This window comes from Anticarsia gemmatalis, chromosome 14 (assembly GCF_050436995.1).
Source record: "Anticarsia gemmatalis isolate Benzon Research Colony breed Stoneville strain chromosome 14, ilAntGemm2 primary, whole genome shotgun sequence".
In the NCBI taxonomy this organism is placed as follows: domain Eukaryota; kingdom Metazoa; phylum Arthropoda; class Insecta; order Lepidoptera; family Erebidae; genus Anticarsia; species Anticarsia gemmatalis.
This window is the reverse complement of record NC_134758.1, coordinates 8,254,795-8,281,513: the sequence shown is the minus strand read 5'-3', so window position 1 is coordinate 8,281,513 and position 26,719 is coordinate 8,254,795. Positions and strand designations below refer to the sequence as shown.

The 26,719-nt window shown below is 35.0% G+C and overlaps 3 protein-coding genes across 3 annotated transcripts; 1 reads left to right on the top strand and 2 right to left on the bottom strand.

Moving 5' to 3' along the window:
* Positions 1-257: 257 nt before the first annotated feature.
* Positions 258-18,291, top strand: LOC142978601 (uncharacterized). The gene is made up of 7 exons (XM_076123104.1): positions 258-345; positions 15,778-15,847; positions 16,334-16,499; positions 16,788-16,900; positions 16,987-17,079; positions 17,192-17,322; positions 18,093-18,291. The coding sequence occupies exons 3-7, from the start codon at positions 16,442-16,444 to the stop codon at positions 18,289-18,291; spliced, it is 594 nt and encodes a 197-aa protein (XP_075979219.1). The 5' UTR covers positions 258-345; positions 15,778-15,847; positions 16,334-16,441.
* Positions 14,172-15,239, bottom strand: LOC142978536 (uncharacterized). The gene is made up of 2 exons (XM_076123014.1): positions 15,108-15,239; positions 14,172-14,906 (listed from the first exon to the last, which is right to left on the bottom strand). Exons 1-2 carry the CDS (start codon positions 15,133-15,135, stop codon positions 14,230-14,232), a joined length of 705 nt encoding a protein of 234 aa, XP_075979129.1. The 5' UTR covers positions 15,136-15,239; the 3' UTR covers positions 14,172-14,229.
* Positions 18,292-19,146: 855 nt separating the features above from the next.
* On the bottom strand, positions 19,147-25,924 carry Ppt1 (Palmitoyl-protein thioesterase 1). The gene is made up of 5 exons (XM_076122888.1): positions 25,656-25,924; positions 25,011-25,248; positions 24,560-24,721; positions 21,350-21,626; positions 19,147-20,693 (listed from the first exon to the last, which is right to left on the bottom strand). The coding sequence occupies exons 1-5, from the start codon at positions 25,735-25,737 to the stop codon at positions 20,568-20,570; spliced, it is 885 nt and encodes a 294-aa protein (XP_075979003.1). The 5' UTR covers positions 25,738-25,924; the 3' UTR covers positions 19,147-20,567.
* Between the last annotated feature and the right edge of the window lie 795 nt (positions 25,925-26,719).

Sequence of the window (26,719 nt, the reverse complement as noted above, 5' to 3'; positions counted from 1 at the left end):
AATCTACGGTTTTCTCATTGCATAACTAGTCTGGAAATATTAAAAAACTTTATACCAAGAACATTTCAGGAATTTCCAATTAGTATTCTACAAAAAATATATTTCACATGATCGAGTGAAGCTACCAGCGTTGTCGGCGTTGCCTGCGTTCACGGAACTTCTGATTATGTAGAGGAATTAATTTTCAGACGCGACGAAACTGTACTGTAGTGGAGGGTAGTGGCAGGGGGTGGAAGTAGGGGGTGGAGGGGTGAAACAAAACTACCTCGTCAGCCGCACCTGAACAACGTAAGCGCGAGTGTAAATCAGTTTGCCGGAGCTTTGAGCAAAGATTGCTACTGCAAGGTACGAAATTACTATTTTTTGTGCCGCAGATTGATGCTGTGTTCTTTTATGTAGTTTTATGACGCAGGGTTATATAAATACTTCTTATATTTGTATTTATGTAACTAGTTGATATTAGGGTGATAGGTATATGGCTACTTAAAAGCATAAGTAAACGAATTACAAGTAATAATAGTTATCTTGTATTGTATGGAAAGCAATTTTAAACATTCATATTTGAAATATATTAGATAAAAATTAGCACCGTGGTTTATTTACTAATCGCTGTTATTTTACCTATCAGAACCATGTCTACAATTTCCGCAATAAATTGTAATAAGCGTCATTCCATATTTGTCGAGTTATTCACATAGAACATCATAAAAATATTATCATACGCATATTTAAGTAATAACATTTAAATAAGATATTTAAACTATGTCCCCGATAGTTTGCGTATCGAGTCGGGCAGAGTGCTTGAGTAGTCTGTGATTAAATGGCCATAAACAACATGTTTAGCGAGCGAAGGGTTGCGTGCCATTGTGGGGTACCTCTCGACATGCTATTAATATGAAAACAATTCGTCCCTAGCCGGTCGCGAACTGTTTTACACTTGGGGACAATATTTGATTGTCTAATTTCACTGTGTATAATTTTAGGCAATTTGTAACCGATTGGTAAAGACAAAATAAAGTTAGAAGTCGGATTAATTAATCATTTATAGAGTTAGGTTTAATATTTTGCCGCTAAACTAAGTGTCAGTTTCAACATTTCCTATAATCATTAATCTGGGATTATACCTTAGTCAAGAGTTTTAAATTACGCCCTAAAAATAACTCACAGATAGCGTTATTTTAAGGAACTGATCTACAGTTAAAGGCATGAACCAAATAAAATGTTAACAATACTAATCATGTTTAGGCCCAAACATGTAAAAATCGTCACAATCCTGGTTGATATTTACAAATTTTACAAAAAAACAGATACAAAACAACATTTCCATTCGTGAAACAACACAATAGAATAACAAAAATCGTGTGTTGGTACATAATTCGCTCCGGCAGTGTACGCTAAGCGATCCCCAAAGACCATGCATATGTGCGCTCGTTGCAATCAGCGATTGCTCCCATTGTGGCGGAGATTAAAATTTTAGGGTTCACCCGCTAATGTGATTGCACTCTTTTCTCACTAGCTGCGTACAGAACCCGTGGGCTCATTTAATCGCGTATTATAGGGGCGGTGTGTTATTTTTAATCACATTTTTTGATTTTACACTTCTGTCGCTTTTCGAGGGGTAATCTGATTGATTGGTTTTCATGTTATGATGACTTCTCATGTTCTATTGTTGACTTTGATTACCTAGTAGTATTCAAATAGGATTGAGGCATATTATGTGAGCACGAGTGCGTTACTTTTCGGGATGTTTTGGTAGAGTTAATTTGTACTTAACAAGAATTAAAGATTGTTTGAATAGAATAAGTTTTTTGTAGATTTCTAATTTGTTTATACTCTAGCACCATAAGTGAATCATAAAATCTTATTTAACTACCACAAATGACAATGAAACTAAACTGGTAGAATCTGAACCATGTTGATTACAATTTTAGCCGTAAAATTATCCCTTTTGTAAGTGTTACATAAATCACCATTATTCCGTAGTAAGTGTTATAACAATCACTCAACTCACAACTTACCTGAATTAATAACTTAACAACAACCTTTACAATCGTACATCAAATATCATCCACATTTATTTCGCTAAAGGCATTCTCAATTAAGGTTTTCATATTTCAATCTGGTGGAGCGATGATTGAATACAAAATTGATTGCACGCCGCGTATTGTTGAACGCTATCGTCGACTGTAGGTCTGTACGTCTGTACGACTTTACTACCAGTGAACTAGGGATGGCGATTCTTTCTAAAAAAAGATCGATTTTCGTATCCTGATGAATCGATTCACAAAAAATCGTTGTCTAAAATCGATCTGTAAACAATCGATTTTTGATCTTTTTGTTAGTAAAATCAATCCGTACCATACATATCTATACCAATGAAAAAAGGTACCAATATTTTGAAAAGCAACAGTTAGTGATATCTTCTAACGTCCAAAAATCAACCCTCGATTTCTAAGGGCGGAGTATTGATTGACTGAATCGATTCAGTACCACATATCGATTGCAAAAATCGATTTATTTTTCGATTATTCGATCTCAGACCGCCATCCCTACAGTGAACGGTGTACACTCGTGCACAAAGTTGATTAAATCTGGTGATCGATTCACAGATGTAGTGCTTCAATGAAATCATTGGGATGCTTTTAGTGAGTGATTAATCTGTATGTAAATGATGAGATGACACTTGGGTGGAATACTTCTGGGGGGTCCCAAAGATATGATAGTATGGAAATTTGTAAGTGTGAAAGTAAGTGATGACTATTTAAAGATTTCGGCTTTAGATATAAGCAAATATACACATTTTTATGAAGTTATACAAATCAATAAAATAGACCTGTAAATACAGTTAAAACATCATCAAAGTATCGTTTTTAATAAAGCTCCTTACATTATGAATATAAAATGAATTTCTACTTACGTAACGATTTCGCATAGTTACTGCTTAAAAGCTTTTTACATAAGTAAGCAAAGTAATACCTGTATGAAAGCAAATTACAAATACATAAACCGACAACGGCGTACTGAATAGCAATAACGAAATACAAAAATGGGTTTATTATTAAGCATTAATATGAAGCTCTCATCTCGTTTCAAATAAAATCTCCGGGGATTTTCACTGATTTCCATTCGGCATTCGTTTTATATCGTATTCATTCGATATTTTTATATAATGTATTCAATATTCGATATTAATGTATTCAGCGGCGCCGGGCCGCAATTTTCATTTTGTAATTTTTACAGAGTGCGCATTCGACCGACAGCGGTGCTCAACATTTATTAGTTTTTACTTATTTGAGTTATTTTATAAGGCACGAACGGCCGAAGTTAGGAAGTTAACGAAATATGAATTGGAAAAATCTTAAAGCTTTGCAAAGCAGGAGAAGCATAGAGGCCAGAGAAGTTTCTCATTCTTGATTTATTTCAAACCTATCAACGTCCGTGTGTTTGAAATCAATAGGTACTTCTGGAGTAGAATAATTGCAGGGTATTCAGATACTCATTTTCGAGGAATTAGGGCTGGAAAAGAACTGTTGTAAAGAACTCTCAGGCAACACGCAAGTTAACAACATAAATTCGAAAAGTCATTGGTGTGTTGCCTCGGGTTCTGTCACCCACTTGCTAGGTAGGTGTCAACTTACACTACTCAACGATTACTGCTCTTATTTATTAAAATAAATAAAAATTAAATAGTAATTCAGGTGAAATAAAATGTTGAGGTGGTATGTCCGCGCGGCGAACAAATTGTTTGTTCCATATAATTTTATAGAAGCGTGGGCTCGATGAGCGTCCAGTCCGAACGGTTAACGTGCCTTACACCGCTGCCTCTGCCCCCACAAGTAAACGTGGACAAAAGAATACTCATCTACTTAATACTTTATTCGTTTATTAAAATGTCTTCAAGCGTTCTTTGTTCGTTCTTTTATTCACCATTCAATTATTTTATTTAGATCATTGTGGGAGATTCTCTTGTGCTTTTACCCAGTATGACTTGTAATTATGGTATTAGTAAGAACTAAGACGGCACGCTACTTCACTCTAGCTGTAAAATATGAGCATCTGCAGCCAGAGAGCCATGTTTTCCAAGACCAAAGTCCACGTGTTGTAATATTCAAAAGCATAGATAAATCTCAAAACTTTCATTTGATTAATACATCTTAATTTTCGTCTGGTAATGTACAGGCGATTCTAAACCCGCCTGAAATTTTGATTAAAACTGGATGCACCTAGTAGTTCATTTACACAATGCATTTCTAATTATAATCTCCGATTACCTTACCATGAATTAACGTAAACCACTAAATACAATATGTTTGTTTACATTTTCTTCGTGAAGGCATAGAAATAGCATCATGTAGTGAGGTATAATGTTTGTGTCGCGATGTTTAGTGCCGGGGAGGCGTCATTGTCTGCCGTGACACCGTTAATTAGTAAGGTGCGTGCTGCGAACGCCGCCAAGTAATCAGTCTTGCACCTGTATCACGAGATGCTTAAACTTTAGAAACGACACACCATTTTAACCGTAAAGCGTATGAACGACTCATGAACTTGATTTTGGTGCCCAAATAGCTATACAAACCATAAGTAAGTGTGTGTTTAACCGATCAATGTAGGACCAGGAAACCAGGAATTTGAAATAATAGTATCGTCAGTCCTGATAAATCGAACTTAATACAGATATTGATTATGCCGTTTTCAAACAATATCACCTAAAAATTTTATTACTAAACTGAAGACACTCTGAAAGTGATCCAGAAATTTGTTGACTTGAGTGTTCCTTACTCTCTTTCTCTCTTCTTACCAGAAAACTGATTTATGCACCGGGATGTTAATTTTCAATGCATCTTCAATCATCAACGAACTTAACGCGTGGGATTCTAAACAGTAGTCATCCTAGCCAATGCAATTCTTTCAGTTTCCTCACATCGTCACCAGTCTCTTCCAGGCACTGTTCAGTTACAAGTACACATTGCGGCGGCGACCTCACCTGCGACAATCACCTAGGTGCATTAGTTGATGACGTCACACCTGCCATCCTCCGCCTCGCACTGCTGTTGCCACACCAACACCTAATTCCTCTAAAAGATTGAAAGTACCATTTAGCGGGAAGGTGGAAAAGCGAAAAATACGCTTTGTTTTGTTGTCGTTTTTGTTAGAGTACTCACAGATGCATTTTCTAAACAATGATTTTCACGCCACTAATATCTGAAGACAATTTGACTGATGAAAAACAGCTGAATGCTACACGAGGTACACTTTTGACTAAATTAATGAGCTTTATCAAATGATAACTTAATATTGGGTTTACACAAAACAGTAATCCAACCCTTGTTGAAGTTATTATTGGTCAAACAGCTAAAGGTATTTGTTAAAAAATATAAAACCCTATAATCAGCTGCTGTGCCCTGTAAAAGTAACTACGGTAAACTAACAATATATCTTAATCGATAAACAAACAATTTATCAATTGACCTCAGATTACTTACATCTATTTTTACCATAAGAAAGTTTATTCAATTGATATCAGTAGCTCATAATATTGTTCTTAAATACATAACATATCGAACTTGCCAGAATAAACCTTATCATTTCACAGTTTTAATTGTTATTTATCGGATGTTTTTGTGACCTTCCCGGGTCAGACATAATTAAGTGATAATGATAACTTTTACATTAACCATTTGGTATAATTACTTGAACAACTTGAACAATAACGAGACTATGAGTAATACGAACAGCGAGAATAATAAGAGATATTAAAATAAAATAAGTACAAAGTACAATTGTAGAACGAAGAATGGAAAAAAATTATAATACTTACCTAAAACGAATGAATGTGCAAGCCATTGTTGTTCCAACAAAATATCCCAATTACGTAGCGGTGGGAGAGAATATAATCAAAAGTGATCCTCCTGTAAGGACGGAGGACTGAGGAGGACCGGGGAGGGCGCAGAATGAAAAATTTTAATTTCGAATGCAGTTTGTTAAAGAGCGCACAATACCGGAGGAATATTCGCCGGGAAGGATAACACACAAAAGGGTTCTGCTTTTTGTTTACGTTCATTAATTACTTGTTTCACTGCGTTCGGTTATGCATTTGTGAGATTTATCTCGGAAAATTGTGTTGCTTGTTTATTTTTTAGTTATTGCTTAAATAATACAAATTAAGTCATAGTTTGCCATTCAGCTTCTAGGATTTTTTGGTGTTTCTACCAGATCGTTCATTTGGAACATATTACATTTTTTCATTTCAATAAAACAGTAAAATAAAGTAGCTCCTAAAGAATAACATGTTCTTATGTTATAATTGACACTCCATTGATAAATGGACTTTTCGAACGAATATATAGTTAGTAATTTACGGTAAACTATACGGTACTTACCTAACTACTCAAAGTCTACATTTCATTACGTCTACGATTATAAAATCTCCTCAAATCGTACTGCACAACATCTATCATTCACTTACCAAAACGAAATCATCCTGAAATATCGACTTCACATTTCATTTGACCGTAGCGCCGGCAGCGGAACTCAGTGGAAGGAAAAAGGTCCGAAAAAACGGACGTTTCTGCGGCACACCTCAGACTAACCGAATCCGGCTCGAACCCATTTGATCTGTCTAATTATACGAACGTGTGCACGTATTGCGTACTGTGCCGTACTACAGGTGCAATGAATAAAACCATTTGCTATTTTCGTTGTTTTTTTGGGACATGTTGTTGGGTGGGACGTTTAAATGATTTCTTTGAGCGAGATTCTCTGTTCCTTTATTTATGAACAATATATTTTGAATTAATTTCTGATTGTAACAATTGCACATGCTACTTCTTAAAATCTTTTCTCTCGCTCTATAATTCTATCAAAATAAAGATACAGGTAATTTTCTCTTTATAGAACAGTTTGTACAAGCGCATCTTCCTAATGCACATAATTTCAGTTACTACCAACTGATTTTGGAATGAAGCCAATTAAAATAACATGATAACTTATTCGGCAAAGACAGTGATGCCACTGACCTTTAACCAATCAAGTAACCTTTACAGTTTAAATCTTTTGTATAGTCAAAAATAACAAACTACATTCATTTACATCTTCCACGCAACCCTTTATCCTAGTTTAAAGCTATCCGTGATATCAAAATTCTGTGAATCGAGTAAAGCAACAGTGTCCACTATGAATGTATGAGGGTTAGCTTTCTGCACATACCCGGGTCGTGTGCCGGATGTGCGGAAAAACGGCCAATCCTTTAATTAAAGCCCGACGTAGTGGTCACCGTCAAAGATACGTATGGGATGCTGTGACCACATGTTTTGGCTCAATTTTAGTATATACGCCATCACACTGATAGGCGAGGATATGATGTCAAAGATGACTGGGTTATTGGTTTATTTCAATCTTCAGGGAACTTTAAAGTCACCGCTGTTGGCTAAAGTGAAAACACAAACACAAAGACAGACAAGAAAACACAAAGTTGAAACATTATGTATTGTCATCGGGAGTATTGCGTTATTATTTGTATGTAGATAGTCATTTTGCATTCATTTTGTTATAGCATAAAAAATTCACTAATTATTAACAATTAAATATTAATAACAATTAAATCTATGATAACTAAAAAATATTTTTTTGTTTTTAAGTTTGGTAGTTGCTGTACTTAATCTCCTTTAAATTATAATGATGTGGCCACCCTCTTTAAACGAATTTCTATCAGTCGGCCTCGTCTGAAGTAATTACTTTTACACGATTCACTCTTTGATTCGACGTGATTCAACTTGACGTTAATTCATAGACGCTTTAACGAGCGTTAACACAAAACTTATTTTTTATCTAAATCTGTTTATTCAAATTAAATTTCGATATTTTTTATACTTTACTTTTACTTAAAAGTAGGTAATGTCTTAGTAGTGTGTAGTGTCTTATGGCTATTGGCGTGGTTTCAGTCTTTGCCTATGTAAAAAAAAATATAGATGGTATTTTTTCAATTATTTCCCACCCGTCTCTACAATTTTTACTCATAATAATTCAAGTCCTTTTCTGTGTTGCAAGTGTGTTGTTGTAGGCAAAATTAATTTGATTCACGTGGTTTTATCCCTTTTTCCATGAAACATAAATAGAGCATTAATTTAAACATATTAACATTACCTTTGGACACGCAGGTGGTTCAAATCGGATAGCTTTTATATGAGCGCTAATGAATTGATGCCATTGATGTCGATGTCACCGCAAATCCACTAAAACTGACGGCCCACAGTCACGGTGAGCCGCGCCATTTATTGTTTATAATTAATCTCATTTAAAAGGTCTATCTAAATTAAAATTTGGGTACAATTTGAGGTTTTGTAAATTGGATTGGATACCTTTTCGCTACATGAACTGGGAGTGTAAAGTACTGTTGTAATTAAGTGGTTATTTTAAAGCTCTCTTCTTTAATAGGAAACTATTGTTGCAATTAAATAGTAATTTAAATATTTTTTAAAGCACTCCTTTCATTCGTTCACTGATTAAAGTGACACAATGTAGTCAAAGTTATATCAGCTATCTAGAGTTTGGATATTTGGCATAGAAACTGCTATGTTTATTGATCAACATTTTAGCAGACTTTTAATTTGCCTTCCGAACCACAACAAAATTGCTTTTAATGGAGATCATATAAGATGAAAAGCTTTAAATGGAAACCTCATCTTATATTTATTTACTATAATAAACATTTAAATAGTGCTTGTTCACAAAACGGATTAATCAATTAATTGACATCTACCTACAACAGTAACTGTTCTGTACATTACGTAAATGGTTACATTATAGCTCAGAGCTGAACGCCTATTATTCTAGTAGACAACAGCCTAATTAGAGCTGGGGTTTACTATTTAGCGTATTAGCTTAGCAGACATTAGGTATTTATAAATGATAATATAATGAATCTCTTGCAGCAGCAAACACGTCGCAACTGCAACCGAGTTCAACATCCATACTAATATTATAAATGCGAAAGTAACTCTGTCTGTCTGTCTGTCTGTCTGCTACTCAATCACGTCTAAACTACTGAACCAATTTGCATGAAATTTGGTATGGAGATATTTTGATACCCGAGAAAGGACATAGGCTACTTTTTACCCCGGGAAAATGACGCATTTCCCGGGAAAATTCAGAAAATTCAACGAAGTCGCGAAAAATCAATATTATAATGACATTGAATTAACAAAATTCCGTTGCCATGGCAACTGTTTTAATGGCGGATATGCCTTAGCGCGACTTTGTTAAACTAAGAGATATAAATAATTTTGAGAATATTTTTCGTGAAAAAAAGCATATTTTATATCATCACGCTGCGACCAATAGGAGCAGAGTAGGTAACAGTAAAAAGTGTTACAAAAACATGGAAAATTCTGACCCATTATCTCTTATGTGACGCAAGCGAAGTTGCGCGGGTCAGCTAGTAGTTTTTATAAGTATCTTACCCAAAAAATTGCCTATTTTGAAAATTATTTATAATCATTTCATTTGACGGATAGTCTGTTGATAAATTTTGATATCGGCGCCTAAACTTTCGATGAAGAGGAAATCGTTGCACGTACAATATTTTCTTTTCAATAGGTCTAGAAAACCCTACATACAATTTTGTTCAAATCACTAAGGATAGAACCAAAGAAGATGAGTTTTATTCTAATCTAAGGTTAGGTAACTCTACTGCCTTATTGAATACAAACAAATTTAATCTATATTTTATAGTACATGAACAAAAGAATTGAAAAGATACATCGCCACTCGCCTCATTTCACTTTACGTTTCTCGACAATTGATAAATAAATAAATAAATAAATATAGTGGGACAATTCACACACGGTCATTTGATTCCAAACTAAGCAGAGCTTGTACTATGGTAACCAAATAACTGATAAACATACTTATATACTTCTAAATACATACTTATATAGATAAATTCACAACCAGGCTCAGAACATATACTCGTGCTCATCACACAAAGATATGTCCCGGGTGGGATTCGAACCCACCACACGCGGCGCTACGGTTGTCGCGGCGAGGTGACCGCTTAAACCACTGCGCCAAACGTGATGGTCCGAAGGTGTGTCTTACGAGGTAAATGATTATGAAAAGGGTTAATTAATATTCATATTAATACCATTCATCGCATTACATGCTTGTATACCTAGTGTCTTTGAGATAGGGGGGTGGGGTTGTATCAGAGGGGCGCGGGCGGCAATTATTGAGCAAATGTAATAGCGGCATTGTGATAGAGAGCGCCGACAGACGTGGAGCCGCGTTGATTAGTGCACACTGATGCTGTAGAGACGACATTACACTGTAAAAACTTTACATAATATATAAGTTTCATGTACTGTTACAAAAGCCAAAATTTCGTTAGGTATAACATGTTTTGAATATTTTTTTTTATTGTCTACTCACCAATCTAAAATGCTTTACTAAGCAATCTTTACCAGTTCTTATCCAGACTCCACACTCTACCTAAGAAATAAATCAAAATTTGGAATAGGTACTAATAGGCACCCAATGAAAGCAGGTAGGTACTTAGGAATATAACATTTCAAATTTCTTGCACTAATAAGAATTTATTTAAAAAGTTACCTAGTCGTGATCACTAATTCGAAGATCCGATTAGCAGCATTTCTTTCATATCAGGATAAACAATTCTAGCAATAAATGTAATAATTGTGAACATTATAACGTCCTCTCCAACGCTGTACCAGTTCTTGATTATATTTGCGCGAGCCACGGACACGCCCCCTTCCATCCCCTATTATATTCACCCTCAATGCCAATACGCCTTAACTTAATTAATTATTACAACGCATTATATACCCTAAAGTAACAGCGCTAGGGTTTATTATCATTTGTGTATTACTATATTATATAAGCACATAATCCCGTTCTGTTTCGGTTTGTCTATAAAATAATACACTTTGGGCTTTGTCTGCGCCTCAATGAAAGCAAGTGATGTTTTAACATTCAATGAATTTAATTAATTAAAATCTGCTTTCCGTTGATTGAAATATTTTATTTGAAGTTTGATGATTGTTTGATTGATTGCTGTCTTTGTTTTTGTATTTCTGATTAATTAGGGACCGACGGGATCTGTTGTATTGAGTGTTAATTTATTAGGTTAGGTGAAAATTTACCTTTCACACGGACACTTAAGAAGTATGACAAAAACTAATGAGAATAAGTTCGAAGGTTTAAAAACCTGCCACAACGATGATTTAAACTCATTCGGAAAATGTGTCTAGTTTGTTCGTACTATTTCCATAATTTGTTCACCTTTTATCAGTTTTAAGCTTTTTTTTTACTATTCGTTCATTTTGATATTCCGGACATCATAAAAGGTAGCCTACAAAATAGCAACATCAATTACAGCAATTTTAATCAAACCGTTGACAAAAAAATATTCCTTTCAAAAAAGTTTAGATATCATATACGCAAATAACAAACGGGAGCTCGAAACATTTCGTCCAAATGATACTGTTCAGTGTTCAAAAACAGTTTCGTCATGTTTTGTGTTTTCGGACGAAACAATATCTCGATTTTTTATTGTCCGTGCATGCAGGCACAAACTTACGGTCATTCAGCTTCGCATTTGTGCTGCGAACAATGCGAGGCGCGTTACTTGTATTGCTAAGAGGTTCTATTGTTTAATGCCACAATTAGCCGCGAATTCTGCCCAGATGAAAGAAACTGACCAAGTCGCCGACGACGCAGTGTAGCGCGACTAAACCTCCCGGTGTTTGCAATGATTCTTTGGCAAACAAATAGTTAATTTTTTTTCGACTTGTAATGAGTAAGGTCTGCATAAATCCAATAAATATATCAATATATCGATGTCCAGTAATTTGTCTACAACTTTAAAGTTACTTTAACTTGGTAGAAAAGTGCAATCTCTTCAAGGACTGTTATTTATGCAACGATGTTGATTTACCAACTAGGTCTTTCGTATTATTTCAGTATTTAATTACAATAGCAACATGTTTGTATAATACCTACCGTTTAATATATTTGTAGATTTAAATAAAAACCATTCAAAGATATTGTTTTCCCGTGTATCAAAATTATTTACTCCGAGCATATGAATTTTGGGCGGGCAGTAGCGTCCAGGCGCAGTGCATTGCCGGGCAGTGGACATCAGCATGTGGACATGACAGAATATTATATCTGAGTTACTTTCTCTCCATGATCATGTACATTCAGTCACTTAAAGAAGAAGAACCTACACTGATTAAATAACGATGATTATTTACTAAAATTTAATCCATCCTATTTTCCCTACTATTCATTAAATTTACCAATTTTCTTTTATTTTGCCAGTCAATTGTCACTTAAAACTATGGTTCAGCAAATGGCAAACATGATTATCGTTTTTATAGAAACAAGTTTTTAAAACGTAATTTATTTTATATTGGTTACAAGAAATATCTACATTAGTCTGATCTCTCACTGGACGCTAGTTGCGGAGAGCAGAGCCGACCACGTATTCATATATTTTTAAAGCAACTGCCGAAACAATGTTCAATTTAGCAATCTGGCCGGACTACGTCTTCACTTCAAGTGATGTACTAAGCTTAGGGCTAGCGAAGTTAAAGAACTGAATGACACTATAGGCGTATAAAGCTATTATGAAAGAACACAGAAATTACAGAAACAAATAAAGATTTAGTTATAGGTACTTTCTCGTAGGCTGTGTTGGTAAGTATAGCCCGCGTCAAGCTTTTTACTTCTAGATCAGTGGTTCCCAACCAGTGGTCTGCAGACGAAGTCAAAATATGGTCCGCGAACGATTTTAAAACTTAAAATTTTCAGGATTTTTAATACACTTTATTTTTAGGATACTTACATACCTACTTACGTGGTCCCTGTCGACAAGAATAATATAAAAGTGGTCCCGGACTAAGAAAAGGTTGGGAACCCCTGTTCTAGATCAATCAGCTCATCCACTCGTAGCAAGTCGCCACGTAGCATAATCGGCCGCGTAGCGCCTTTGTGTAGCATAAAAAAGCTGAGTAAATAATATGTAACTGGTCTCTAATTTTTGAAAACGCTTAACAACAAAAAAGTATAAAAAGTTTTTCCATCACTATTAATAATTTATTTTTTGATAATAATAATTCAGTATCCTTCATCTGGCGTTTCCTTGTGCTTTAATTTATTTTTTTCTTGAAACAAGTATACAATTGTTAAACCAGAACTTAGTTACTTTGAAGTTACTGTTGAGTTTAATTTTTTCTTTTCACATGTTTGTAACTGGCCATCCCTAACATCAAAATCCCTCTATTTCACGTTTACCTACACTCCATTGTATATTTAAGCCAAAAAAGTTTTCAGTTTTCCATTGTGATCCCCTTTTGTTTTATGCGATAGGTACTAGCCCAGTGTGAGGGGCGAGTGGAAAGGGGCTGAAAGGGTTATTTATTTTAACTCTGCTTAGAACATAATTTAGATCTAAAGTATTCAAATTTTGACACTATTTACGATATAAAATTCTTGGAAAATCATAATTTTCCCGTTTTAGTTGCATCTATTCATCAATCTATTAATATAAAACACTAAGCTCTGTCATATTTTACTAAACATATCTTTTGTTACGCTAAAAATCTTGAACATGTTATTCAAGAATTGTCACATATATGAGCATTGCATGGTGTCGTCATCGGCGATGCGTGACGTCATCAACTAATGCACTCGCCGACCTCATCAAGACACAGGTGCGGCGCGGCTGAGGCTCGACAAATAATTACACCGCGGAAAAGATGGGATGCGCCTTGCCGTTATTTAAGATGCTACACACAATGTGGTGTTTCAAGCACGTGTGTTTTGTCTACCGAATAAACAGCACGTCTTTTTTCGTTACCGTGAATATAGGTAAGTAGTAGATATGTTCCGTTTGTGCCGTGTTGTTTATTTCTATTATTTACGTAATGGAAGTTTAAGGTGCCTCGGAATAAATATCAGTTAACGAACTGAAAATATTTGGGTGGTTTTTGAGCTGTTTTGAAATGCTTTCCTCTCATCTTTCGTAAATGAGTTACCATTATCCACTTGCCTAGTTAATTTCCATTAGATATACAGAACTAAAACTTCGAAAGCTGGCTTTCTTACCTAATAACTAGACAACATTTCAAGTGTCAAATATTAAATAAAAAAAAATAAACGTTCCTTTTAATAAACTACAATAATAAAATGAACTAGTCTAACAATGATATCCTACATTCGTACAACTCTTCTGCCACCCATCGGTGGAGGCTCGAGGTTCTGTAAGTGTATTTCTACCAACTGCCTGATGAGGTTCGTGGTGTCCACATTTACATGGACAATGAACTCGAATATCTTCAGCTGTTCCAGGGCCTTCCAACTGTCTCGGTGTTTAATCGCCAAATTGAATAAATCATTCAGTACTGTCCTAGATCGTTTTATCAAGCTTAGCAGAAACCCAGCTTTATACGGCCCCTCCTCTCTCGCCTGTTCCTTCAACTTTTGAACGGATTTTATTTTTTTCTGAGTGTCATGTAAAGTCTGCTCGATGAGAAAACCGATTTTAACTTTCAAATCAGTGTCTTCTCCTACGTTCATTTCTGTGGCTTGTCGCATTAAGTGTTTGTAGTTGCTCTGCATGAACCTTCGGCCATTTTCAAGTGGTGCCGGCATTACGGATGTGTAGGTCATTTCTTTGATAGTTGGTCTGACAGGAGGAGTTGGCGTATCTTTCTCAGATTGTTTGGTTGGTGGATAAGTTATTGCTTTCATAGGTGTTGACTTGACCGGCGGGTACGGCCTCCTTGTTTCAGGCTCGTTTATGATCTGAGGTTCCGGGTTATCAGAGTCAGAGGGTAAATCTACAAGTTTCAGACATTTGCACTGTTTCATGACTAAATGTATTGCACCTAAAAATAATAAAAAGATGTTCAGTATTTTGCAGCATGTTCAGATTTGCAGAAGGTTCTAGACAAAATCAATTAGTCATGTTTGTGACCATGTAATCAGAACTTCAAATTGAATCAATAACGATGCCACTGCTGGACGGCGAACTCTTCCCAAAATAGGATATGAATATTGCCCTGAGCCTACAATAAATTGGTACTTACATAGAAAAGTGATTGATTGTATCAACATATTATTTTCTTTATAAGAACATCACCGTGAGCTGAACAATAAGGTCCGCTGACAATATTTTTACACGATTATCGCCATCTTACGGCACGTTGTTTATTGGTTAGGAATGTAATTACAGATTATGAACATTAAAACATAATTAAAATTACTTGAAATCTAATAAAATATTATGTAACACCCAACCAACACTCTTAATTAAGTGTTGTTTTTGTGAACTCAGACATGTTCAGGAGTTTGTGTAATTTATATCTTAAAGAGCTCAGCACTTTCTAGATATCCAATCCGTAAGTGTGCACAAATAAAAAAATGTCTGCTTTCATAGTAGCCATAGGCAGATTAACAATGGTGCTTTTTCTAAACTTATGTTTAGCATTGATTGTATTATTGCGACATTGTCGAATAATATCAAAAATACCATTTAGTTTTTAGTGTTACCTACCTTCTTTCTTTTCTTATTCATCCTGGCTGTATGTGACTTAGTACTTCTCGATACTATATGATGACTCTATGTCATTATTTTGACATTTTGGAGCCAAAACTGAGGAAATAAAAATAACTAACATCAATAAAAAAATATTTAAGTTAAATTTCAGTGATGATTCTTTCACGGATTACTAAATTAACCTATCCTTTATTCCTCAGGAACGTACGTACAGAGTTGAGAAAATGCCACAGTGTGTTTGGCTTAAAGGATTTGATTCATCAAGAAAAGGTAAGAACCTCTAAGCATATCTGGCTCACAACATTTACTAAAACGTGCTAAAACTAAACGTTTACTTTCTTAGTACTGGTAACGCCATTGTAATTCACTAGGAACAAACTTATTACTTTTTCAGAACACTTGATATATTTGATTGGTGGGGTCAGGAATTGCGATTCGTCGACTTCTGTTTTAAAAAATTGGATGTCGGTCGATGTTCAGGTCGTGGAAAGATTATGAAATCTGTTGTGTTTGAGGGGAGTTTGGGCATTCAATAATTGAAATGTTAAAATTGTAAATGATGGTAGAAATTGAATTATCGTTTGACTATTTAATTTATTAGCGGTTTCAAAATGATTGCAAAAGTGCCTGGTGTCCGTTGGATGACTGAAGGCCACCCGTAGTAGACTTTTTTTTAGACCTAGTAGACTTTTTTTGAGTGGCACGATAATAAGAACTGATTGAAATACCGACATGAACAAAAGTGAATTGTTGCAGCCATATAACTTCTCAGTGTCCCAAGTGTCTAGTGATCATCATGAGTTGGCGCTGGACTTGATAAAACGGTACTATCTACCGGAGCATGTGTTCGTGCGCTCTCGCAAGATGGACGTCCATAACGACCAGGCGCTCGACGAGTACCTCATTGGTTTGTTCAAACAAGGTAACATTCGTTATAAGCTTAATAACTTTGTAGGTAACTTATTTTAGATTTTGTTGCTAAAGGTAAGACAGACGCAGGTTTAAGCTACAGAATATACTTAACTTATGTCCAATATTCATACCTGCAAAATAAGTAATTAGGTACCAGAGTACTTCGTAACTCTTTCATATATTAAGCTTTTGTTCAAGATGGCATATTACCTACTTATTTGTATGTAAGTATGTTCTACAGTCAACTACTAAGTATCTTTATTTTATATCTATCTATCTATGTATCTTTTGTTGTCAGGTAATTCAATATTTACCAAGTCAGAAGACGGGCAGGTGGCGGGACTGTGTGTCGGTTTCGCCAGTGATCCAGTGGACCCCAGGAATTTGAGAAACTACGCTTTTTACCGACAAGTAAACTCCAGCATTGAAATAATAAGTAATCTGCAACATTAATTTTATTTCGTTCACTGTTACAGACATAATTTCTTGCTTCACAGGATCCAAATATCAAAGATTTTCTGTATTTTACCGCCAAGATGCAAGAGACACCAAATCTTTGGGAAGTATTCAAACAACAGAAAGTGTTTGAGGTAAGCATAATTTAACATAACATATTGAAAAGCATATGAAGGTTTTTTCAAGTTCATATTTACCTCTGTTTTCCGTCTACTCGTAGAGCGAAATAAAATTCTATGATTCCAGATCAAAATGATAACAGTAGTCCCTGACTTCCGGAGACAGGGTCTGGCCGTGATGATGACAGAACAAATAATGGAGCAGGCACACGACCAGGGATACAACGTTGTACGAATGGACTGTATCAATCCACACGAGTAAGTATTCAGTTATATCTGTAAAAGATACGACCCGTTTAACCGTTTCCAGATGGTTATTTTACCGTAACGTGGTTTCATCTATCTGTGCATTTCTCTTATTGATTTTTGTACCCATGATGTAGGTTCCCGTAGATTGCTTAGGTAGACTATACGTAGTTGAAAGTATACGTGAAATATCTAAGTAGGTAAACAACGTAGGCGGATCAAGGGTAAAAATCTCTCCCTAATAAGTATTAGATAATGACCTAGTTTATGGAAACTGTTCCTTGTAAGCAACTCTTGTCGTTTCATCCCAATGATAGGCTACTCAAAAACGAACTGGATCATTCATTAATTATTCACAGTCAGTGTTGTGTTGTTGAGAGGAGCTCGTGGCTTAGTCAACTACAGCCGCGCGGATCGGTCTCTGAGGTTAAGCCATGCTTGCCGAAGTTGATTTGTGGATGGGTGACCATCTTATACATATCGAGTTCCTCCGTGTTTCGGAAGGCACGTTAAATTGTGGGTCCCGGCTGTCATTTCCGAAGATCTTTGACAGTCGTTAAAAGCAGGCAGAAGCTTGAAAGTCTGACAACCAGTCTTACCGAAGGGTATCGTGTTATCCCAGGTAACTGGGTTGCAGAGGTCAGGTAGGCAGTCGCACCATGTAAAACACTGATATTCAGCTGCATCCGGTGAGACTGGAAGCCGACTCCATCATAGCTTGGAAGAAAGGTTGATATATATACCTAGTGTTGCCAGGACTTAAAACTGAATTTCTGTTTTAGTTACAAAATTGCTGAGAGATGCATGTTAGAATGCGTAGTAAAGTTTCCCCTGCACAAGCTGCGCGGTCCGAACGCTCAGTTCATCAAGCGCAACTCGGAACACAACGCGCTCGTGCGCGTGTACGTCACGACGCGCGCGCTCGCCAACGATCACGTCAGACACTTGAAACTTTCTAATCTTGAAGCACTTATTGATTGATCTGTGATTGAAAATTGTTGAGTATTGTTTATAAAGTATATTTTTTTGAAAATCGGCTTTCATTGCTTATCTGAAAAAAAAATTCTTACCTGTGCTTAGTTTCTTCGTTCAAATGCTCTAATGAATGCAACTTTGAGTTTCTACATATAATTTCTAAAACTTGGTAGAATTTATAGGTACATAACGTACTTAATAACACGCCTTTTATATCCAAATATGTAGGCAGAGGTATAATACACCCAAATTTTGCCGTTAAGAATGCTATTCTTACTAATCTAGATAGTATAGGAAATCTAGACTCTTTTTGGGTTTGAAGTAAAGTGCACGGGTAAGTAACCTGGCAATCTCAGAAGTTAATCTTATCAGCTGGTAAAGGTCAGCTGCCACCGACGGCAGCGGCTTCGCTTCCAAAACAAAAAATATTACTATATTTTTCCCGCTGCAATTTGTTACTTATTTTACTTGCAAAAATAAACGAAACCAAACGACTAAAATAGTAGTTTATCAATGCGAAATCGATGGTTTCCGAGAGTTTGTTTTGTTTGTTATTCATATTTTTAAGGGAGTAGGTGCGTTGACCTTAATTCTATCAATTAGGTTCTCATAATATAAGAAATTCAACAATTTAGCAGAGAGCTTTGCATGCAAGATTTACTATTGGAGGTATACAAAAATAATAATTGACAACATCAATGACCCCTAGGCTTATGCAGGTTCGCATGCCTGTTTGATACGGCAACTTTATTATGGAAATAGACATAATACTAATCATAATCTAGATAGATTATATTACGAATGCCTAGAGTCTACTAAGTTGTCGGATTTTAAAAACAAAGATAAATGAGTAAACAGATGTTTCTGTGAACTTTATTAACAAGTTGTTATCACAATAACATTGCTTTGTGTTACTTATATCTACACAATAATATTCTCATTAACTACAATTATAACAACAAATACATGATTAGCGTCTTTTAATAACGATTCAAAGTTCATGAGATTCCAAATAACAAAACAGTCTTATAGATATAAAATTAATTTATCAAATTAAAATTATGTTGAGTATATTTTCTTTTATTCGATTAGTAGAAAATGGGTGGGAAGATATAATGTGTTATTTGGTTTTTAGAGATCTTTTGTGGTTTGAAAATATTAGTATTTGTTAGTAAGTAATATATTGCACTCATTATACGAGAAATATTGTTATCAGTTCAATGTTTTATGCTTATTTTATATTCAAGGCACATTAAAGAAACTCGGAAAAGAGATTTTATCATTTAAAGACGATATTTGATTTTTAAATCAACTATTTTAAGTCAAAATACTTTTGACGCCACAAGCTTGTTTTTTAAGTGTAATTTTATGATGTTAAGATTATGGCGAAAATCATATAACATAGCTCAAGCATTAAGACGAAACTTGGTATGTATTTATTTATACTCAGTAAGATTTTGAGAACCAAATCAAATACCCTATTAATGCTCGGTTTCTGAGTCAGATTTAGCGGTAATATCCATTCAAACTGTTTTTTATATGAGTTTAAAACGCTATTGAATATATAAACTGCCGCTAAATGTACCTCAGAAACCGAGGGTTAGGTATAAATTTAGCACAAAGAATGTTCATTTTCTCAATACATAGGCACACGTGTATGTTATCATCATATTCATAGCTATCACTTAAGAGCTAGGTTAATTACTACGCTAATCCTATCAGTAATGAGAATTATGAGAATTAATCTGTAACACTCTGTTATTCATATCTTGCGGAACGAGTTTGAGCGATTTAAACGCGATTGATTATCTAGAACTTTGAATAAATGTGAAGGATATTGGTTTATGTAATGAAGCATTTTAGCGCCTCTAGAACTAAAGGATCTCGTTTTTTAACCTTATAAATGTTTTGTAGTCGTACGATATTAAAAAAACATGATATTTCGTGAAAGAGTAGGTCGGTGTATTATATTAAGGGCGTTAAAACGGCCGAAATGGGCTTGTCATCCCGAAAAAATAGGATTTTGGTTTGATATATCCAAATTTGAAATACGCATTGTTGTTCCAATGGGATAAGAGGGAAGAGCTTCTGACCAGAGTGTCATGTCAGAGTGCATAGTGTACTCTGAAACTTTTGTGAATCAATTTTTGGGTTTGTTTTGGTTTCCGCCTAGCGTAAATTATTCCTTTACTTCGTTTAAAAAACGCGTTAACTAATTCCGCCAGATGAAATACAATTTACATTTGATAGCCTCTTACTTATCTCGTTAGTAGTTAGACTAGTTAATTAAGAAGATAAGGGATAATGTTCTTGATCATCCACTCGTTGGAGAAGTGCAGGTGATCTCCATCAGTCGCTAGGAACACCAGCTTGCCGTCTTTCTCCATCTTTTGCAGTCCGAGACGATCCTGAAACGACAAAAATTTCAACTATAAAACATGTAAATTTTATTGCCATGATTTGCGGATAGACACATACAAATAATAATGGGGTTTTCTAATAGAGGCAGGCAGAGATCAAAAAACGCTACTTAGTACGATCCTTACAAACTTTCCTTGCTTAATTCAGATCAACACATTTAGTCATACGGAACCGCCGGCTATGAATCGCAAAGGTTAAAATGTTGATTTAAAATAATAAAATACCACTGTAACTAAGTTCTGAGGGTTGTTTTGCAATAGAATAAACATGGTACAGGTACATATCACGTATCTATGTGTCAATAGGTTAATGACAAACTCAATAGTACCTGTACCTAATGATGATGAGGCGGCATGTAGCAGACGATCTGCTTTTTTATTATTATTTTATATTTTCCCCTTCCCCTCCCCCAATCCGCGAGGATATCTTTGCCTAACAGACGGACCGAAGTTAGATTTGTTCTTAGTGTATGTAAAACTTTTTTATACCTCATAAACGAACACAGTACACAAACAAACATGTTTACTTCTACATAACTGAGAATGTGGCTTGCACACAAATTATGCCTCTACTATGCTCAAAGATCTGACTGCCACCTTTGCCAATCCAGTACAAATAAAATATAGCTTGTTCATCCACTTACCTCCAAATAAAGCCTAGATTCCTGCAACGTATACAGCTCCTTCGACTGTCCAGGAACATAGAAGCCGAACCACTCAGTCTCCCGCGGCTGCACGATGGAGTCCTGGTTAAACTTCACCAGGACGAAGTGCTCCAATTTGTACAGGTTCTCAACATATGTCTCGTTGATGTTCAGCTCGTTGTTCAGGTCGGAGAGGAACGCGCTCTTCAACTGGTATGTCTTTTCTGCGAGGGGATCGTGCCAGTATGTTGCCTGGACTAAGTTGTTCTGCACCCAACTGCAAAAGTTTTATTGGTTAGATGCAATACCGAAAAATTGTGTGTAATGTAGAGTGCTTGAAGTGACTTAAGTCTATGTTCGGGTGGCATGTTACTACTTTTTGGATTTTCACCTTTTTATTTTTTTATTTTTAAACATATTGTTAGATACGGAATAGCTGCCATTTGGTCCAATAGAATTTTATTTAGGTTTGGCTTAGAACTTTTTATTATCTGTGTAATGGATACAGAAAAAAATTTTTTTGGGTCTTGCGCATCTTGCGATCTGGGTAAGTTAACATTAAAATTGATTATTATTAACATTATACATTATTAAGAACATTCGCGTTGCGATGCAAGCTCTAGGTTGCAATCCCTGCAAACTGCGTCTGATTTATCCACATTCATAGGTACATCTTGTCTATTTACATTCTAACGCAACTACTAATTATTCAGTACTCAGTGTTCATTTCTTTGATTTTTTTATCGATGTATTTTTTTCACAAAGTTGTTTTATAATCTTTAATCAATATTCTAAATAACGTACGTAACGTTCAACGGTAGGTAACACACCTAATGACGATAATAAACGTAAGTATCTACATTTTCCTACGCAGTGACGACAATGATCTATATTTCTCATTAAGAAAGCGTAACGTATATTGCGTTACACTGTTTCTTCTACAAAAAGAAACATTGTTTCCGATTCTTTTACATGTGAGACTTGCAATATAAGCATCAACGATCCTACAGTTTTTATTTGACACATTTTGTAATCACCCAACGTTTTTGGTAGGAAACGAATCCTTTGGTTTATCCGATTACGATTTCATAGTTAATCGTTTGCGATATAGATTTAAAATATATGACTTTTTGTGCACAAATTTTACCAAATAGATACCTATTAGGTACTATAATAATTTTCAGATTGATGTACACAATTCAAGTTAATGATTGAAGGCAAAATTCTCGTTTAAGATAGTAAAATCATCTCATTGCACGCTATATCTGCTCAATACAAAACCAATAATGTATTATTTACAAGGGAAGTAGGTACTCGGGTAAGTAGGCACTCAATATGCATAGCATTTGAAAGGATCATTAAGTTAAGAATGCCAGGGTTTATTTATTGTATCTAAGTATAAACATTGCATTGTCTAATAAAATGAATAAAAATAAAAATCTGTTATTCAAAGGATATTAAACGGAGAATTTATTAGAAATTATGATCACTTTATTATTCAAATCTAGAATTTACGCGATCAAGTACATTTTGCCTTGATTTTGCTTACCGTTTTGAGGCCGATTGCTCTTGCTGGTAGCCTCTATGCAAGCAGAAATACTTATCTTTAAGTTTCGGGAATGGTATGTCGACATAAAGCTCTTTCTTCGTGGTCAATATAGAGTTAACTGGACAATATAGGTCATATAACGTAAGCATTGCAAATGCAGATCATCGGATCATCAAAGACGCCACGTCGCGACTCGCTCCGCGACCATTAGTTAACGCTTAGCCGTCAATATACAGTCTGTGAGGTGACACCGTTTGCCTAACGAATACACCGGATTAATCGCTCAACAACTCTCAACACCTAAGTGACCTCACCGGAATTAAACGTGAATTTAAAAATAATAAGTCTTTGCAGGTAAATAAATATTATAAAAGTCTCTCAGCTTATTAGTATGAAAACATAACTTGCTGATCAAAAACCTTTTTAATTAAGCAAAATGGCCATGATTCTTATCCTCCCGTAAAATTATACTGATAAATTTATTTAACAAGGAAAATCTGCGCATTATTATGCCCTTGGCATATTCCGAGCCTTATTTGCCGATGGTATTTATCTGAGCGACGGACAGTGCATACAAAACCTGTCGCGAGTGCCGAGTCAATAATTATTTTGCGCATTACGTTCGCTATGTGCATCTCGATTGAACGCGAAGACTTGAGAGATTGTAGATTTACTATCGTCCTACAAATATTATAAATGCGAAAGTTTGTAAATATGGATGGATGTTTGTTTGTTACTCTTTCACGAAATAACTACTGGACTACCACTGGTACACTGATAACTGATAGCTTATAACATATATTGACACGATACTTTTTAGACTTGCTACACTTATGTTGGGTTCGGCTTAGCCTTAAGAAAGTAAGTATGTGAAGATGAATGTTCGGGAAACAATGCCGCTTGACATCGTCTGAACGAATTGTGACGATCAGACCCTACCCGATCGGCACAACCCGGACAAATGCAGCAATTGCTTTTGGGTCGGTTTTGTTGTTAGATAAAAATTGCCGAACTGAAGTTCGTGCCGAATCGAATATGTTACACAGACGCAAGCATTACCCCGAGAAAACTTTCGAGCGGTCGAAGTCGCAGGCAAAAGTTTATAGTACATCATATTATGTTGTGATATCTCACAGTTGTTTTAGGTCAAATACTGTATGATTGCTATATGTTACGTTTGAAAACAAGTGAGGTCATTCGTACGACAAACAAAGGAACTTTGTAAGATGTGACATCACTTAGTATCTATTCAACATCCATCAATGCACTCGTAATAACTAGTTTGCCTTTGAAAGGACATCCTAATAGATCGCCGATCTTCTTTGGACTATCAAATATAGTAGATATTTACACTACCACAAGCATAAGGAACCACAAGGGGAGTAAATGGGAATAAGAAATAAACTTTCACGCCTCAGACAAATCATAAAACATTTGATATCTCAATCTCCTCCCAACTAAACTCGATGCAGATCTGCCAATGACAACAAGTGCATTTTTACTAAAGACAAAAGAAAGAGCACTCAAAACCAATGTAACACCTTTCATTTTCACCCATATTTAACAAAAAAATATTCCGATACTGTCATGCCTGATTTCTTATCTACTCTGCAAATAGGGTTTTTCAAATTAAACTCAGTACAAAATGAAGCAGTACTTACGTATTATAAGCGGCAAAGTTAAGTAGCTTCCTCACATAGTCACAAGACTTGCTCTTCAAAGCTCCACAGTGAGGTAGACCATACACTCCTTGATGCTGACCACCGAGAGTTATCAGGTTCTTTATTTTTAGAAAACCTCCACATCTTTGGACAACTGCTCGGCTACAACAACCAAACAATTATTCAAGCAAACATACATTCAAACAGCATACATTTCAAATGTCAGAATTTCAAATCACAAGAACTCAATGCACTGAATGTTAATGATAAGCAAGCATTTTCAAACAATATTAAATATTCTTTATTTTATCTAAAAGTGTAGCTCACAACTAGAAATCTCCAATATTCAGTCAATATACAGTATGCCTTTATTAACTCAACTGTCTAAGAAAACTGTGACATAATGCTGAAAATACTTTTTTTTTGCTTTTAAATAATAAGTTCAACTCACAGAAACTGACTTCCCTGTGAAAACCCAATAGCATTAAAACCATCTTTCAACTGTGGGTCTTCAGAGAGTACCTTGCAAGCATATTGGACTTGAAGGTCTGGTTTCATAAAGTAGCCATTTTCAAAGTCTTCCACAGTAGAGTTACCAATCCTAAGAGATGTTACATACACTCCCGGTATTTGTTCCTCAAGGAACACCTTGAATCCTCCCAGACTGAAGGATATGCAACATGTATCACCTTATAAATTAAAACTATGTGTTAGTAGAACATCAATTTAAAAAAATCCCACTGCCATTTGGGGTTCATAGCATGAAAGAGAGAGAGTACATCAATTAAAAAGATATTTTTCCATGACTGTCTATTCCAAAAGCAAGTTATGATCTTGATTTTTTTTTTTAATTGGTACTAATTACCATAAACTATATAAGTACTTTTGATAAATAATATGCTAGGTAACTGTTTGCTATACTAGAATTTTTATATTTAGCACTCTGAATACCTCTATTTAGGTACTATCGTTCATACGAAACGGTGAGAATTTACTCTAATCAAATAATAACAAACTATGTAATCATTATAACATAGCTTGAATTAATTAGGAATTTGCATCACCGCCTATTCATGTTGTGATATAATATACATACCCATTCCATGCCAAAGTACGATAGGCGTCGGAGTCCCAGATATTAACGTAATTATAGAAACAAATATGAGAAGCGTTTTCATTTTAGGTTCTTTGTTCAAGAACTTATTTATTAACCCTTTCTTCCCCAACTATCAGTCGCACTCGCACTGCAGAGTACTCAGCACTATATAGCGAATATACTAGTGAGTTACTGTAAATGTAAATTGATTTTACTCATGATAAACACGAAACAAAAACTACCGCAGTTGTAAATAAACAGATGTCATGAACTGTCAAGCTTTTCATTTGACACTTGACGTTTTGGGTTTCGTTTAAAAACCATAATAAATTATGTTATGCATTGTACGTGCGTATTTTGTATTTAAATTTGATATATATAATGATTAACTCATTATTCGTTTAGTTTTACTAACCAAAAGAAACCTAATAAGAAAAAATAAAAAAGATAAATAGTAAGGGAACCTGTTGTACCTAGGCCGGTTTTTTAGAAATATATTTTTTATTGTGATTTGACGTGCAGCACACAAATCATATTTGCATATTTTGAAATGTCAATTATTTGGGTACTCACCAAAAAAATATCAGAAATGTATATTTAATATTTACATAATATTTTTAAATTTAAAAAAAAATGGGAAATGTGGCCAAGGTACAACATACCCTATGTACCTAGGCCAGTAGTACGTTGTACCTAGGCCACATTGAAATTTGGGGGTAATTTAAGCAAATTATCAAGTTTTGTTAACTAAAATCATATTATTTGATTTATTACAGTACGCAGTATTATTACAGTATACAGTATTTAACAAAACATTTTAAAAATTCTCAAATGATCAAAATTTTGAAATGATCAAAATTAAAATAATATTCATAGCTTTTTTTATGCTTTTCAAACAAAATATTTAAACAAAAACAACTAACTTTGGCCACCGTTTCGTTACATCACATCGCAGCGCCTGCCAAACTCCATATGTGTATTTTGATGTTAAAAAAAATGAATATTGTGTCCCAAATAAAAAAAAAACGTTTTCCAAAATCTCACAAAAGACACATGTGGAACTT